General features: G+C 38.9%; 1 protein-coding gene across 8 annotated transcripts in view; it reads right to left on the bottom strand.

The window, feature by feature from the left end:
• Positions 1-17,170, bottom strand: part of UNC5D (unc-5 netrin receptor D) — a 183,396-nt gene that overhangs the window by 58,298 nt on the left and 107,928 nt on the right. For all 8 annotated transcript variants that reach the window (XR_011136455.1, XM_068920606.1, XM_068920609.1 and 5 more), the window contains 2 exons: positions 1,317-1,497; positions 274-441 (listed from right to left, as the gene is read on the bottom strand). Coding sequence is in view for 7 of the 8 variants with exons in the window: in XM_068920606.1 (XP_068776707.1) it covers positions 274-441; positions 1,317-1,497 (349 nt within the window). In the remaining variant the exon portion in view is untranslated. The remainder of the gene's footprint in view (positions 1-273; positions 442-1,316; positions 1,498-17,170) is intronic.

Below are 17,170 nucleotides of genomic sequence, written 5' to 3'. Positions count from 1 at the left end.
TGATTGAGCATTTAGTTGGCTTCAATGCAAGTTTAAGCACTAAGAAATCCGGCAGATCAGGCCACAGATGCTTGTGACTACTGCTCTTATAAGAAAAGCAAAAAAGGCACAAGGCTCTCAATTGTTAGTCCAAACAAGCATGCAAGTATCTCCAATTTCCTTTCTAACCTTGACGGACTCTGCAAAGTATTGTTGTATATCAAGCATTTCAAATGGGAAGAGCTCTCTTAAGTGTGGCCTAAGTTAGTCCTGAAGAAATCATGTATATCTCACCAGGGCAAAGTGAAGTGCAGGTAATTTTCTGCACTGACATTCCTTCACAAAAAGCACCTCCGTTGAGCGGAGCAGGGTTGGTACAGGTTCGTGATCGCTTCTGCCAGCCTCGACCACACCGTGCATTACAGTTTGACCACTCAGTCCATGATGACCAGCCTCCGTTTACTGCAAGACACACACATGCTTGAGACTGCTGTAGATGCATTAAGAGACATTAAACAAAAAGTTTGTTCAGACATCTTCATTCTAAGGCAGGATTTTTTTTTTTTTTTTTTTTTTTTTTTTTTTTACATTCTGCGGGTAAATTCCAAGCTGAAGTAGCAGCATTGCCACCTATAAAACGTCAGAACAAAATTACATAAAGGATATGGTGTCAAAAACACAAGCATTTGTTTTGGAAGAATAACATGAGAAAAGGTGCAATCACTGATAGAAAGACCTCCGAGGAGGAAGTAAAAGCAGGCACCTCAAGTGTCTTAAAGCATGTTTTGCTTAAATGGCAAACAAGCTTTTTATGTATTTATTTATTTATTTATTTTTAAAAACAGGGTAGTTTAGGAATGCTCTGCCTCCATCAGGAAAATGTTAGTCTCTAACAGAAGTGAAGATCAACAGCGAGTGGTGATAAAGGAATGCTTCTGCTCTTTTGCCTATTGCTATGTAACAACTAATTCATTAGTTAGTGCTTGTACACTCCAGATCCAATTAAGGCAACCCTTTAAGCACCTCCCTAGGCACGTGCTTAAGTGGTTCCTGATAACAGGCGTGGCTTATTTGTGTGGTTTAGCTTATAATCGGATCTTATTAATAACTGGAGCAAGGGTCATTGTTGACATAACTTAACGAAAACCTCATAATAATACTAATTGCTGTAAAAGAGGCATCATCTCAGCCTTGAGCAACAGAACTAAAATTCATCGTAACAGCAATGAAGTTAGCCACTTGACTTATAAGCAGCTGGACGTTAAAAAACACAAGATACTCAAGCAGTAAGCACGCACATTAAGTTTGTCCCTAATTACTGAATATTCTTCACTGACCGTATACCACAACTGTCGCAGACATGCTCCTTCTCTTGGCAACAATATTAGCAGCCATGCAGGTATAGTTCCCAGAGTCAGACAGGCGTGCCTGACGAATGATGAGGTTGTGGTCTGCTCTGGTGTCAATGTTCTCATCCAGGTTGGAGTCAATGGGCTCCTCATTCTTTAGCCATTCCACCTGCAGAGGGACGGAGAAGAGAAAACCACGAAATATGAAAAGAAAAGAAGTAGGAAGTAGGAGTCTGCAAAAGTATACCAATATTTCAAGGGATTCACTAATAAATTTCATTCTGAACTCATCATTAAGATAAAACCAGGGCTAGAATACGGTTCCCAACAAGGCAGATACTCACAAACTCAGAAAAGAAACCATTCCTATCCTGAATGCCATGGAGCTTATTACAAAGGCACACAAAACGCAATGCTACTTGGTACTGTTAAAGAGAGAGGGGAGGGAAAAAGGAAGGCAAAAAGCTCACCCAGAGTTGCAAGTAATATGGATTATAAGGGAGGGGTTATCTTTGTTCTACTGAGGGAAGGGAAGGGAAGGGAAGGGAAGATAGGAAGAAGGGGACAGGAAAAAGAAAGGAGGAGAACTGATCACATTTTGCTTTCTTTGCAACTGTTCATGTATTCAAGTATTGTCATGTTTAGGAGAGTCCTTTTGGTTTCCCTAAGAGGATGAAAAATGAGGGAAAAAAATCGGTAAACCAAGGCACCTGATGCCTTAGTCTAATGTCCTTACTATTTTGATAGGAAAGTACCTGTGACTCAAGGGTGGGGAGGAAGGGGGGGGGGGGGGGAGAGAGAGAGAGAGAGGAAGGGAAGGGACACACCAACTGGGATTAGCAGTCAAAATGAAAAGTCAGTTAATGACCATCACTTTTTTTTTTTTTTTTTTTTTTTAAAAAGCTTAGCAGTAATAGGTATGGGCGAGTAACTTGGCAAGTCTGATTTCTGTTCCAAGGAAATGGAAAAAAAATCTCAACCTCTTAATTCTAAGAAAGAAAAATAAATGTTTAAGAGGATTGCTCTTGCTATATACTGCTTTTTATGTTTGAACCATTGTACAATGAACACTGAAGCCTCATATGCCCAAGGATGATACATGGATGGATGATACATGGATAAGTAATTCCGCTTTTTTGAGGGAGAAACAGAGAAAAGGTGAAATCATTTGCTGCACATCACACACAGTGAAAGAGCTAAGTCTTCATAACAGATTCCCAATCGGAATAAACATTCTTAAACCAGGAAGCTGTTAGTATTTGTTGCCAAGGAATATTAGTGTTATATAAAATATATTCATACACGTCTCCTCTAGTTCACCAACCAGTGTTAGTCTCTCCCCAGGAATTATCTGCAAGGCATTTCTCTACTTGAAACATTTAAACAAAATACTTAAGGCATGTTACAGAACTGAAAAATTAAAAATAGAAGCAGAAAAAAACCAGATCCCATTAAAAGACTGAACAAACGTGATTCATTTTAATAGCTTTTCCAGTCCTGAAGGAGGTATAGTTGTACCCTGAAGTCAAATACCTTTCTCATCTCAGTACAGATGAATAACCTTGTTTGGGAACTTGTGGAAGGACTTGTTACTTTGAGGTAATGAGCTTATGGATTTGCTAGCTACAGGCATTCATTAGCACACTGTTCTGCGCAGATGGTCTGCAATTTGTAGATTTTCCAGTTTATAAACAAATCTGCAAAAGCTGACCATCAAAGCCAATTAGATTTCATGCCAGACAGCAGGTTTCTCTTCCAGTGGCATCAGTCATTTTGCTTAGCTGGGGACAGAAGGTGTGTGACTGACATATCCATAGCTTCTCACATCTCTGCATCACAGCATCATCAGCTGGGAACTGATCTTGAAAAGAATCTGGTTTTATGGCACTTGTTATCTTACATGGTGACTCTGGGAGTAAACAGACAGTTTTACAGGTCTGTTAAAAGAGGCATTAGCCAGGTATGAAATACATCATACATTTAATACAGAAAGTAGACAAAAGATTTTAGTTCAATATACTCTTCTCTCCTGACTGTCAACAATGATAACAAAGATAAAATGTCATCATTAAGGTTACAATTAAGCATTCAAAACTTATCTGTTGTTATTTCTACATCTTCATAAGGCTCTGCCATAACGTTGGGTTTTGTTGTGTTGTTATTTTGCCTCTCAAATTTTAACACTTTTTTTTTTTTTTTTTTTTAAACCACCTCCTTTGCTAAAGCTTAAAAAGTTTTGTGGGGACTTGATCTTGTATGCCACAGCGCACATCAGAATGAGCATTTAGAGTCAAGTATAGAGACAGTGAGTTACTAAGGTAAGCTTCAGCACGTCAAAGAAGCCAGTGCGTATCATAGGTACTCTGTTGTTCAGCCTCAAAGATGAGCTGCAGAATTGTTTAGGTAAACCCGGAGGAGACTTTAAGCCAGAAGTTCTACTCCCTGAATTTATTTTCCTTGCTATCGTCAGGAGTTATTGATCAGTCGGTCACGGTCTGCCCCAAGCTTAACACACCCGGTAGTTTAAGCACCCCAATTTCCACTGCAAAAGCACCCTAGGAAATCACAAATTCATACGCCTTTCCTTTCCTTCCCTAGCCTAAATGACCTGCAGCAGACACTTGGATCTGTATTGACTGAAGATGGCCAGCTATAGCTCTGGAGTAGTAGCAAAACAATCTTATCGAATCCAGTAATCCTGAATTCTTCCTTAGTAATGTCTATTTCAATGTATTCACCTAGTTATACTACGTTTCCCTTTGGTCTGGTAAAATAAGGAACAATCAAGTAATCATCTACTATTCATTTTCCCTTGCACAGTTAACTTCAATACTAGTTACTGGAGTAGGTTTCAGTAAAGAAACTAGGAGTGCAATTTATAACATGGAACAGCACCACCAGTGTAAATCCAGTAACAGAAATTCAATGGTTGCAGTCAGAATTACGTTATTCAATGAAATGACGAAGCTGACTAGTATTGCTGCAGACTGCACTTCATAATTTCACATAAATTTGGCATTTTGTCTCTATCTTCATATTAGGTTTTTTTGATTTAAATTTTCAATTGTTTTTTGAAAGTCCCAATTTCTTTTATACCAGCACCGTGGGGCCTCAGGCTACTTTCCCTCTAGACAGCTCAGTGTTTTCCAGGAGAGAGCACACTGATCCATTGTTTACTGAGTTTAGCACTGCAAGGTGTGGTGAACGAAAAAACGGTTACATTAATGCTTTGCATTTAAAAGAACGATGATCCTTGTGAAGGGAGAACATTAAACAGAAGGCACACAAATGTTTAAGTGTTAAGATGTGCAATTAAAAGATGATTTGTAAGCCAGAATGCATTGCTTTTTTCCTTCTTATCTGGAGGCTTGATGACGCTGTGAATGCTCATCTCTAATTCCAGCCTCCCCCTTCCTTGAAGGGGGGGAGGAAGGAAAAAAAAAAAAAAAAAAAAAAAAAAAAGACTGCTTCAAACTCACTCACTGTCTTTATACCTCAAGCAGATGAACGCTTTCAAAGAACCGAGGGTTGAATTTAAAGGATAAACTGATAAATTTAAGGGAGTCTCGACGACAAAGATGTTGCTCTCCGTTGCAGTGATGCAGACTTTCGAGAATTTCACCACATACACCCATGTCAACCAAATGAAGAGAAAAAAGGAATCAACCATGTCTTCATACTGAAATTAGCCCTGCCTTGTGAATTTCCAACCTGGGATCTCTGAGGAGTGGAATCAAAACTCATTAGCATTTCTGTTGCTTTATCATCAGTGGAGGTCATGCAATTGCTTGTAACACGCTGAAAATACATTTCTTCTTCAAGTCTGTCCTGAAGATCTTAAATGTTTCTATCTTGAACTAGACTTAACAGTGACTGTCTGTAAAATATCATAAGTTTATACATGGAAATCCAAGATTTTTTCCCTAGAAATTAAACCTGCTTAGAATTGAAATACTCCCATCAACTTCTAACAAAGGCTAATCACATAATGATCTAGAAAAGTAATGCAGGGGCAGATATGGATTAACTGAGCTACAACCTATTGGGTGGCAGCAGGTGAATTAGCATAATCATAAATTTGTTCCAATTACAGAAAGCAATTATCAAAGACCAGCTTACAGCATTATCAAAATGAAATCAGTTAAGTACACCATATCCCAGGTAGATTATGATAGGGGTTAGAGAACTCTTTTTCTTTAAAAATAAAGCTTATCCAAACTCGGCCATGTTTCTGCCTACTGCATACAAAATAAGAACATTTGTCAGCTTCACACCACAGAACACAACTACCGTTTGAGTTGTTACAAGTGATGCCTCGTTGTGCGCAAAATAAATAATTTATGCATATACGAACCTTATTTAAGGTTTAACATTATTTAAACACGTACCCATACAGGTACTATGAACACACATCTTCCAATTGCCATATAACAAATTCACACACCTTGGGGGCTTGCAAATATCATGGGAATATTGATGGAGACAGAACAGAGCTGAATTAGAGCCTGCTGGAAGGTGCTGGCAAAGGTTGCTATGGTTCCTTTAAATCTCTCCTCTTTCTATGGGCTGTAGTCATGGTGTCTATGGGGACAGAATGTTATCCCACAGAACCCCAGCTGTTTTTGAGCCTGGCACTGTCACTGGGGGGATGTCATTTCACTTTGAAGGGCACTGTGTTAGGCCGTTACACAGACATCGTCTGCGTTAATTCAGTGAGAAAGGCTGACTGACTGCAGGTGAGGAAATAATGTTCTTCTAGCTAAGCATTATTTCTCCATTGCCAAATTTCAGAGGGAGGCTATACAACTGCTAATATTCATTTTAGAAGACAATTTAACAATATTCTTATTTACAGTAACACAAATTTCTTTTTTGTTTTTAAACATCAAAACTTATTTAAATCCTGAAGATATGACAGTGCATCAGATATCAGTCATAGGCCTTTAATGATCTGGTGTACTAAGGGTTCTTCATCAATTGCTAGATCTTATTTAAACATCCTGAGAGCTGACCGCCCATGATTAAATTTTCTATTCTTTCTAGCGTGTTTTGTTTGAGACTATGAAGAGATTTAATACCCAACAGGAACAACACGACCCAGAAACCCTTTGGGCACACACAATAATTTTATAGGTCAGAAGACAAAAGACCTTGGCACTCCTGCTTTTAGATTATCTTATCCTGCCCTTTAAATACAACATCTGACTTTCTCATGTGGTCAATAACCAGAGTACACATATATCAGAGATAATATAGTTAGAATGTCAGCTCTTCTTGAGGAGAGAATCAATTGCTTTCTGGATGCAAGATAAAAGCTTCATGATTTTAAGACGGGAAAGGTCAACATGTGACCTAGGGCAGCACAAACATTTCTTACACCATAGTCAATTCACAGATTTTAAATATTCTCCCCCTTAGAAGAAGAAAGCAGTAAATACATCCTTAAATTTCTTTTAAGCCACTACCTCTGTTCATCGAGTTCTTAAGAGAACAAGCCAATATTTGCATCTTTTGGATAAAACTGCTTTAAGAGTCCTGGATCCACTTCATATTCAAAACATACGTACAGCAGACTAGCGTTTAGAAACTATGGTAGAGAACGCCATGAATAAACAAGTATACTGCCGCTCATGAGATTGTAGACAACGATACCAAACACAAATTGCTCATCTCTGATATCTTATGCTTCCCTTGCGCCGAGGCAGAGACTGTCTTCTTATGAACCAGACAAAACCAAAGGTAGCACAGCGAGGAGTTTGACCAAACAGCAGATTTACAAAGGACGATGACGGTAGAAACTTTTCAGGTATTTGGCCACACCTGACTGGGTATTAATTTAAAAACAATGACCTGTGGTGAAGTGCTTTGTAACCTCATGTCATGTCACTGGCTCAAAAGACAGCTCAAGATTCCCCCCCACCCCCCCCGCCCCCCATTTCTTTCTACTGTTGGGAAGATGCACATTGTCTTGCCATTATTAACACTAGCTGTAAATTTACAAGGGTCAGAACTTTATATCTGGTAATAAATATTATCAAAAATCATGTTTATTGAGGGACTGTTAAAATACCTATGTATGGTAAAATTACATGTAATTATTCCTATGACACAGAGCACAAGAGCGTGTTGGGGGCCAGAAGGGGAAAAAAGGGATAAATGTGAAACACTGACCATTTAAAGAGCAATGCAACGAGAAATAATCTGGAATGCAGGTGCACATATGTTTAGGTCCCTTGTCAATGATTTTTCACGTATCCATCATCTGTTTTTGAAATAAGTTATCCTTCCCCACAACTTTCAACAGAGAGGAGTAAAGTTTGCACATAAAATTTTGAGCTAACAAAACCAAGCTATCCAAACTGACAAAGCCTCATTAACAGAAGACTCCTGGAGGTACCTTTCCTTTGAGTCTTAATTCTTCTCATAACCCTATAGCAACAACTACAGAACAGAGGACATCTTAAAGCTGATTCGAATGCCATTTCCCCTGTTGCGTATCAATGTACTTAATTAATATAAATAATACAAAAGGCATCTCCACTTTCGTTCCTGGCCCCCTAACGACAAACAGGATGCTGCTATATACAAAAGAACTAGGCAATAGGCATTTCCTTCTCCAGAATCTGACTTTCCAGTAAAAAAGAAGGGAAAAAAGCCTGAGATTTACTGTTACTTGAAACAGTTCATCCCTAGCTGAAAGTTTTTCTTTTTTTCCCCACCAGAGAGAAGAACATGCTTGAAGGAAAGACCTTCTTTTTTTCTGCACAACAGTTGATTTTAACAGAAAATATCGTTTGCGAGAAATGTGTTCTCCTCCATATCACGATTAAGAACAGACACATTTGGCATCTGCTTCTAATCAGGCTGCAGAGAAGCCACTTTCCGCACTGACCACAGAACAGGCCTAGGGAGATTACGTCACTAGGCTCACGTTAGCTTTTGTGAATATTCTCTCCCATACTAATCAGCTCAGGCCTTTAGCTTTTAAAATAAAAAGCTTTTTCTACCTTATCATTGATATAGGTCTCATATTCCCAAACCTTTAAAAAAGCTTTATTAAAAATGGCTTTTTGCAATGTTTAGGGGAAGGGAGCAAAATGCATTCCCTTCAAGACTGCACTCTACACAAAACTCCTACCTCAAAGAATTTACATGTGTCTAGCTTGAGAAACCTTCCTGAAGGTAAGCTACAACGAACGGATGAGTGAAGGCAGGGCAGGTGCTCCAATTACAGAAATGCATTAAGATGGCAACATATCTTTGTTACAGTTCTATTTTGCTTTCTCCCTTACAACTCAGACAAGTATGTAGGAGAAGTTTCCCAACAGCATAAATCATGGTGGGAGATTAACCAAAAACAAAAGCCAGTTTGCCAGACATAAACCATTCATATCTACCTTTATGATCACACAGTTATTTTATCATCACAACCCAAAACATTAATCTTCCTTGCAAGCAGCCTATCACTAGCAACACACAGGAAGCAGGTCAACTGTACCGGCTACATTTTTTAAGTTAATCCACTCAGGGAATAGCGTTACAGAATCGTTTAATCACAGCACTGTCATACTGTTCTGGTAAGCATATTTTTCCTTCATTAGATTGAATATATAATCTCATTACATAAATCTGACACACTGACTAACTCATAAATCAGTCTGGGCTTTTGTTGGCTGTACTGTGGAAAGCAGTACAGGAATCTTCTCTTTGAAAAGATGCACTCAGTTGTTCCAAGAGGGATCATGTATGCGGTTAATGCACATTTTCTTTTTGTTTCACTTTATGTGGCACACAGCTAATGTATTTATTACCTAAACTTCAAATAGCAAGAGCAGTCAAGAGGCCATATTCCCTCAGGCACAGTATGTATATACTAACGCTGCAATTTCTTCTGCAACTCAAGACTCAGCTATGTCCAAGTTTGCAACGAGACAAGCATTCTTCAGTGTGGACTTTGAAACCACTACTAAAAATTGATTGCGCTGAATAATCCAGAGGAGGGGAAGAAGGCTCCTCCTGACATTGGAGGGATGAGTCACAAAGACATTTATATATGCTCTTCAGTAAGTACAAACATGACAGCATGTACGCTCATCTCCGTTTACAGTGGTAAAGATGAGGCTGTTGGGCACTGGGTTGACTCAGCCATGCTATTTTAAAACTTTGTTATAAACATACATTTGCTAAACGTACCATTGCTAACGGCACGTTGTCTGATTGTTAAAGATACAATCAGATCCCCAAATCTTTATTCCTCTCTTTGGAGGAATAAGATTCTCATATTAATCGAAATGCTACTTTTTAACCCTCATGCAAAAAATTTATGAATGAATTAGCATTAATAAACCCAAAGGTTATTGTGTGGGTTTATATGGTACTTGTACAGCGAGCGGGGCATTGCTCAGAGATGACTTGACTTCAACTATTATCTAGTAAGCAAGAAATAAACGACCTGGTTAAAACTGAAATCCCAGTCCCTTTACTATAAAACTCAGCAAGAAAAGCGAGCAGATTCAATGAGATTCATCTAGTGCTTTTCTTCTTCTAGATAACCCAGAATTTACAGATATGTAATGACACACAGATCTTGTTTAGCAGTTAGCAATACAGACCGTAAGTATGTTTCTCCATACTCTGAATCAAGATGGTTAGAAAGAAACAAACCGCTACAGGTTCCAGGGATGCTGTTCATGGTGCTGCTCATCAGGTTGTTTTTCAGTGCACAGACATGTGGAAAGTAACTATAAGCGCAGTTGACACCAAAAAAAACATTTTTAGATAAGATTATTGGAAATGTTGTTTACAGTGTTTTGCTAACATGGCATCCTGATATGCAGCGTCACATTTATAGCAAGGTTTTAGAGATAAGAAAATCATCACAGAAAGCTTACAGCAAATGAGAACAAAGGATACAAATAGAGACATCTCCGCTCCTGCACTTTTATCCGCTTCTGATCAAACATCACTGTATGGCATTTAAAAAAAAAAAAAAAGGCAGCATCCCTACCCATGCTTCAGATTATTGCTCTCCAGAAAATTTAGACTAAAGGCCCAAGCCTTTGAAAACTCAGGGTCAGGAGTCTTGCTTAGAAAGCAAGTAAGCAAGGAATACGATCCAGATTAGAACTATAGTCTCTATTTTTACTTACTATAATCATACCTGAGATTAGCTGCATCTCTGAACACACCTGGTCTCAGTCTTGATGCCTTCACCTCATCAAAAGTGAATTCCACAGTTCTCTCTTCCAGACTCTGAGCAGTAGGCATCGGTCATGCTTAAGACAGCAAGTCTGACTGTATTTAGCACTTCCGGTTCCTGTAGGAGGCTTGAGCGACTAAAATGACCAGAATGCTTCCTTATGCCAAAGCACAGTGAGAAGGGGTGATTTTAAAACAGTTACCTTCATACAGAAGTCTGTCATCTGATGATTTGTCAGGTTCAAATGATTAGGTAGCCCAGATCTGAAGTGTCAGACTGGCCCCATTTGTAATCATCTTCCCCTTGAAAGCGTGTGTTTATTTTAAATAGAGTTCTTTTGAACTTAAGAGTTTACAAGCCTTAATCTTATATGCAACTTGGCTGCAGCCTGGTTCTAGAAAGTCCTCGAAGATAATCATTCAGGTATTCTTCTCTTCAAAAGCTGCAAGTTTTCTCAATGGGGAAGGTTAATTTTGAGGCACTGTTTCCCTTCCTCCTCTGTTTCCTGATAACAGCTTCTCTCGTTAAAGTAATATATACTTATAGTAAACACCCTAATAACCAGGTCAGTATACAGTGCTCCATTAACTATTGCAGGGCTGTTCCAATTCTGTCAGAGTAACTACTGTGCTTAAGTGTCCTTGCAAGATCAGGTATTGTAGCACTCTGGTCATTATAATAATACATATGGATTTAGTTGAAAAATATCACTAATCAGACTGAAGTTATGATGTCAGACGCATCAGTAACAGGAACTACTAACTATATTAAACTTACAAGGAACAAAAGAGCAAAAAGAAACTTAGTAGAAAATGGGAATATCATCAACAGAGAAATAATCAGAAATAACAGTTTGATTTTATAGATCACGATTCTTGGACGATTAAGGGAAAAATTTCCATAACTGACGGAGAAAAATATATTCATAATATCACTTTGCCAGTAAATAACCATTTTAGTACTAATCCTTTACAAAACTGTTCTTTCCAGCAACCTAACTTTTCTTCATATTGCTAAGCATCTATGGCATAAAAATTAAAAAAAAAAAAAAAAAAGGATGAGGAACTGTTGCTTTAACTATCCATCGTTATTATTTGGCATTTTTCCAAAGTGGTTAAGTATTTGCTCAACATTTCCCTGCTTTGCAGTTTGTGCTTTGTTGCGGTTCAATGAAGCATGTCTGAGCCAAGCAAAAGGCACGCTGAACTTTATTAACTGCCAACAACTAACAGGTTCTTAGGTGCTGATCGGAGCTTTTACTGAGTGGATGGGCTTACAGAGATTCTCCAAATAAACAGCAAGTGGCAAGAACAGTAACAACTTATTCGCAATAACAATTTATTTATATATCATACATACAGGGTTTATATAGTTACATTAGCTAGCTCAAAAGTAAGATATGCACATCCCAGAAAGAAAGAGAAAGAGCGCAACAGAGCGCATAGGAAAGGATAGGATGGCCCATCGGGTCCCGCCTGCACAACACGCCACCCAAGAGGTAGGGTGAGCCCAACCTCACTAAGGCCATGCTGGTCTCGGGTTTTCATGAGAACGGGGCTTCAAACCCATACCCTTGAGAAGTGGCATACACTTACGTGCCACCCAGAGCAGGGGTTTCCTGGATCCGATGGTGGGCTCAGCCAGCATCCCGACTGAGGAGGAAGGGCAGATCGAGGCCCTGTTCGGTTGCAGCGGCCAGCTACTGCCGTTCGGGCCCTTTTGTGGTCGTTGATGGCTCTGCCGCTGATGACTTCGGCCTTTAAAAAGGCTGCCAGGCTCCTTCAAGCCTTTAGAAAGGCCGTCTGGGCTCCTCCAGCTAAAACCTCCCAACTCCTCAGCGTCTCACCGCTAACTGTCGCCCCTTCCTCTCTCTTTCTATAGGTTTAGGCAAATTGCTGTGGTCATTAACCAATCAGAAAGGTGCGTTCTGCTCCTGCACGTGCACGTTCCAGAACCTTCGAAATGACTGACAGTTGGTAGGCGGCTACCACAGACTCTCCCCATCCAATCACGCCTCACGGTTTCAGCAGGCCCTTTGACCAGGAGTCTGCCGAGTCACGCAGAGGTCACTCGGGGGGGGCGGGGGGGGAGGTCAGCCGCACGCCTTCAGCAGGCTTTTACAGAGCGCCAGACGTTGTGATTAATTAGCATTTCACACACTTAAAAAAAAAATGGAAATGGAGTAAGGCAGTGAAGAATCTGGCCTCTTAACCAGATCACATTATCACTGATTTAAAAACCGGACAGATTGGGAGACAAAAACATGTTTTTATCAATTACCAGTACGTTCAGCCTAACGGTGAAACTTTACCCTGACTGCACTTCACAGATGCAGGATCACAAGTAGTAGTCAGTTGGAGTTGCTTTACCCTCTAGGTCAGTGTCAATGCTGACAGTGTCCGCTTCTCATAAGCGTCTTGGATTTAAACACTTTCAGAGCAGGGGATAGTATTAGTCCGAGGTGCAGGTGGGGAATACTTTCCAGCTATGAACTCTGAGAACTTCATTTACCCACGTCTGAATCAAATAGTATCTCACTTACCGTAGTTTCTCACTTAGCTGTTTATCTCAAAGGAAATGAACTTCAGCTGAGGATTCACTATTAGGCATTCACTGAATTCTGCTCCCCCTCCCATATTCTTGTTTGAGGAAACGACAGGTTATTCCATTTCCATTTATTTTACTGTGCTGTGTTAAAAACGGCAGTATTTTTGATAACTTTTCTATCAATAGCTCAAGCTCAGTCACAAGTAATATGTGTTCCAGGAACTGACCTACCAGAATCCACAATTCAGAAACAGGAGGGCTGCAGCCTTTCTGTAGCATCAGGATGAACGTTCTAAGACTATAAGTAATAAATTACTTCCCTTCGGTAGTTTGTGTGGTCCCCTAGTCTTGATTAGCACAGCAACTTCGGTACTCCTGTACTGAGCATTACAGGACACAAGGCTATACAATTATACTGTTCTCGAGAGTTGGTGAATCTGTAGTACGGAACATTGCTCCTCTTTGTAAACAGTGGTCTTCAGATATGAGAATTTCAACATAGTAATTGTGAAATCTTACTGAAGTGAAACATCCTTAAGATCCATTAATGAATCATCCTTCTCTGCTTCATGTACTTCTCACTGGAGTATGTACTTACACTCAAATGCTATGTCTACATTTGAAGAAATACAATTATTAGTTAACAAATGTGTTACACTTAGGCTGTGTCACTGGATGCATACGAAAGGCAGCTGAGCACCAGATTCGCAACTTTAATAACTTACTGCTTTCTCTTATAATATTCTGTTTGCAATTTAAATAGGTATAGATTTATGTTTGGAGAGGTAAAACAGTCCCTACACCTTTAATGTTACAGCATTTCAATCTCACAGTAATTTAATTATATTTATGCTAGATTATAAAATGACCAGCACAAGTGTATTGTAACAGCAGAATCTGAATAGAGAGAACTCTTTCTATATTAGACACAAAAGGCACGTACGTAGTAAAGAGAAATGCAAATAGAAAGTGCAATAACAAACGTGCCTGCTAGTTAGAAGTCATAAAGCATCCTGAAATAGATATTTACCAATGTGTTCTTGCTTTGCTTCCTCATACCAGCGTGGTCAGATTTAGTTGAAATGTCTCCCTAATCACAATGGTATTACTACTAACAACAATCTTTTCACCTCTGAAAAAGCATGAAGTGTGCTTTAAAAAAAAAAAAAAAAAAACAATTTTTTTTTAATCTTAAATGCTTAAAGTTTGTATCTTTAAGTGGAGCTCCTAATGACTACAGGAGGACAAGACATCACAAACTGTCAGATTGCACTGCTCTCTTTTGGTCCCACTGTGACATACGTCAAGGTCTAACCTTGACGTAATTGTAATTACATGCATACATGTCTCTATAGAGAAAGAAAAAAATCTGTTTACATTAAAGAGTCCATTCAGTATGGGTTGGTGACAAGACATGACAGGAGATGCCCATGTTTGGAAATATGCACTTAGACAAAGATTTGGACAAGAACAAGGAAATCATCTATAAGGATCTTTACTAAAAGAACTGAACATACAGGCATGTAAACATCTCCTTTGTAGGTAAAGACAGCCCACAGGGGAAAAGATCGACATATTGGGGGCTTCCTGATATTAAGAGGGAGACAGAGTTGGTAGAGGAGCTTGCTTAGATGTGAAAGGAAAATTCAGCTGCTCAGAAGTCACAAAAATGATAAGGAAGAACAAGAGTAGCATCAAAGGCAGTTAACAGGCAAAGAAAACAAGATTATTATGAGGACATGGGTTGTCATTCATCAAAAATGCTCCCTTTCTTGTAATGACATTTGAATCTGCAGCGAAATGCAATAGATAAGGAAACGCTCTACTGCCAAGGACATCTTGCTCTTTCCTCTTTCCTCCTCACTTTCCCTCTTCTAGACTAGGGCACTAGACACAACTGACAGTAAAGCAGCTGCTCCTGTTACGATTGCGAGAGTGCAATTTAGAGAAATGGGCGCTAACGTGAGGGGATCAAAAATTGCTAGTCTGTTTTACTTCATGCAGTCTGTACCCAAAACATTATTTTGTCCTGTTCAGTAGCAATGCTCTCCCACAACCTGCACTCAGCCTAGAGCTGACTCACAGCAGTTACGGACTGCAAACATGAACACCTTGCCTGCTTGCCTTTTAGCTTCTTCAAAGTCAGGACATGTCACTTTGTTAACACAGATGCTGAAAAAAAGATAAAGTGTTTTCAAGACCTTTTTCTATGGGGAGGCTCAGTAGCCACATTGTGACTCATGCAGCATACCTGGCTGACCTTGTTTGCCCATTTAGGTATGTGTTAAAAGGGATCTTTGTTTACTGGTCAACTGTTTGCAGCAGAAATGAGGATAAACATTAGAGGACAACCAGAGGACAAACATGAGAAAAAAGCGTTGAGTTGACAACACAGGCTCTCCATAACATTTCAGATTTGCCAGTGTCCAAAAAAGAGCATCCAAAATACAGCCCAGAACAACATTAAATAGCTTAGCAATCAAATCCTAAACAACACAATTGAAACAAAGCAAACAGGAAAAAAAAAAAATACATTGACCATTAGCTTAAGCTGCACAACCGGGTATCTCAATTTACATAATTGGCTATGTTGCTCTGAAATATATACAGCTAACAAAAAATGCTAAAATATTTGCAACATTTTAAAAAGACTACCAGTTCTATGCAAAGGCTCATCCTTTTTATAGGCAATTCCCCAATTATATAGAACCACAGTGAAATCTGAGGCTTTTTATTTTATCATATTGAGCAACAGCATTAAAACGGTTTTTACATGCACTGATAATCACAAGCCTTTTACTTTGAAACCTGTTCTTTGTTTGAACCTGTACAGAATATTACTCCAGGCTCTGTGCTCTGTGTATTAACAGCTGCTGTTGTAATACCTAATCCATGATCCTAGGCTGAGGAAAAAAGGTGCTCAGGGTATTAAAGATGAAGTACTACAGGAAAGACAGACAGAAAGATAACACTGAAGCACCCATTTCTTTCAACAGAGACAGGTGATGAAGGGCAAGGAAAGAATACTAGCTTTAACTAGAAATGAAACAGCATATAAAACAAAGAGAATCTTGATTCCGGTTTTGCCTTATCATTCTTCTATGAAACCAAGTCACAGGCATAAACGAAAGGCTTTAACTGAGCAGATGTTTTACAGAACAAAGACGGCCAACATATTATTAAATGATTGTCATGCCCTGAACCCAATCAGTCCAGACCAGCACATCATGCATTATTCCAAAATAACTGTACATTTCACAATCTCTGCTAAATGCAAAGACAAGTATAAAAAATGAAAAGAATGAAGTTGCTCTTAAAAGCAGCTACAAGCCCAAACTGAACAGGGTACATTTGTGTGTGTCTGTGTGCGCGTGCAAGAGAAAAAATGGCAGCATTTTAAAATGCAAAGCAAATAAAATTGGAGTAGAAATTACTAGAATAATTAAACTGAACAATTACAAGTAAGCTGCTGTATGGTTTCAGGAAAATAGAATCGACATTTAGAGGTTGCTCAGTTTCATTCAGCAGGGTGTGCTTGAGAGCTGGGAGCTGATAAAGAGAGATTAAAGGAACGGTAATTTGATACTTCCAAAATCTGTAAAGACTCTTCAGTAGAATTTTATGTTCTATATGGTTTCAAAACTGCTTTGCCCACATAAGCAGCCATTTAGTTTTATTAGGATAGTAACTGATGCTTTAGTATGTGGCCTTTTCCACTATATGTACAGTGTTGGATACTGTCTAATAAAAAAATATCGAATTTCTTTGGATTCTTTGAAGAAGAAAAAAAGAAAAGTCATAATGATATATATTCCTTGGAGGAATAACTATTTTCCCCAGTTAAATGAACAATTGCTGCTCACTCTGCAAGTGGTGCTTTACTTAACAGAACCTGATCTCGCAAAAGACAGACTGAATTATGAAATATCAAATGAAAAAAAAAAAAAAAGAAGAAGAAGAAGAAGAAACCACAGGGCTTTCACAATTGAGTACATGAAAAATCATGAGCTATTCAAGGATTCACATGACATGACTTTACTCTGGACATGTTTCTTAGATACAAGTATGTGTAGTGACTTCCAAAGTGTCTTTACTG

Source organism: Struthio camelus, chromosome 27 (genome assembly GCF_040807025.1).
Source record: "Struthio camelus isolate bStrCam1 chromosome 27, bStrCam1.hap1, whole genome shotgun sequence".
NCBI lineage: Eukaryota > Metazoa > Chordata > Aves > Struthioniformes > Struthionidae > Struthio > Struthio camelus.
Note: the sequence above shows the minus strand (reverse complement) of the source record. Positions and strands in the feature narration are given on the sequence as shown.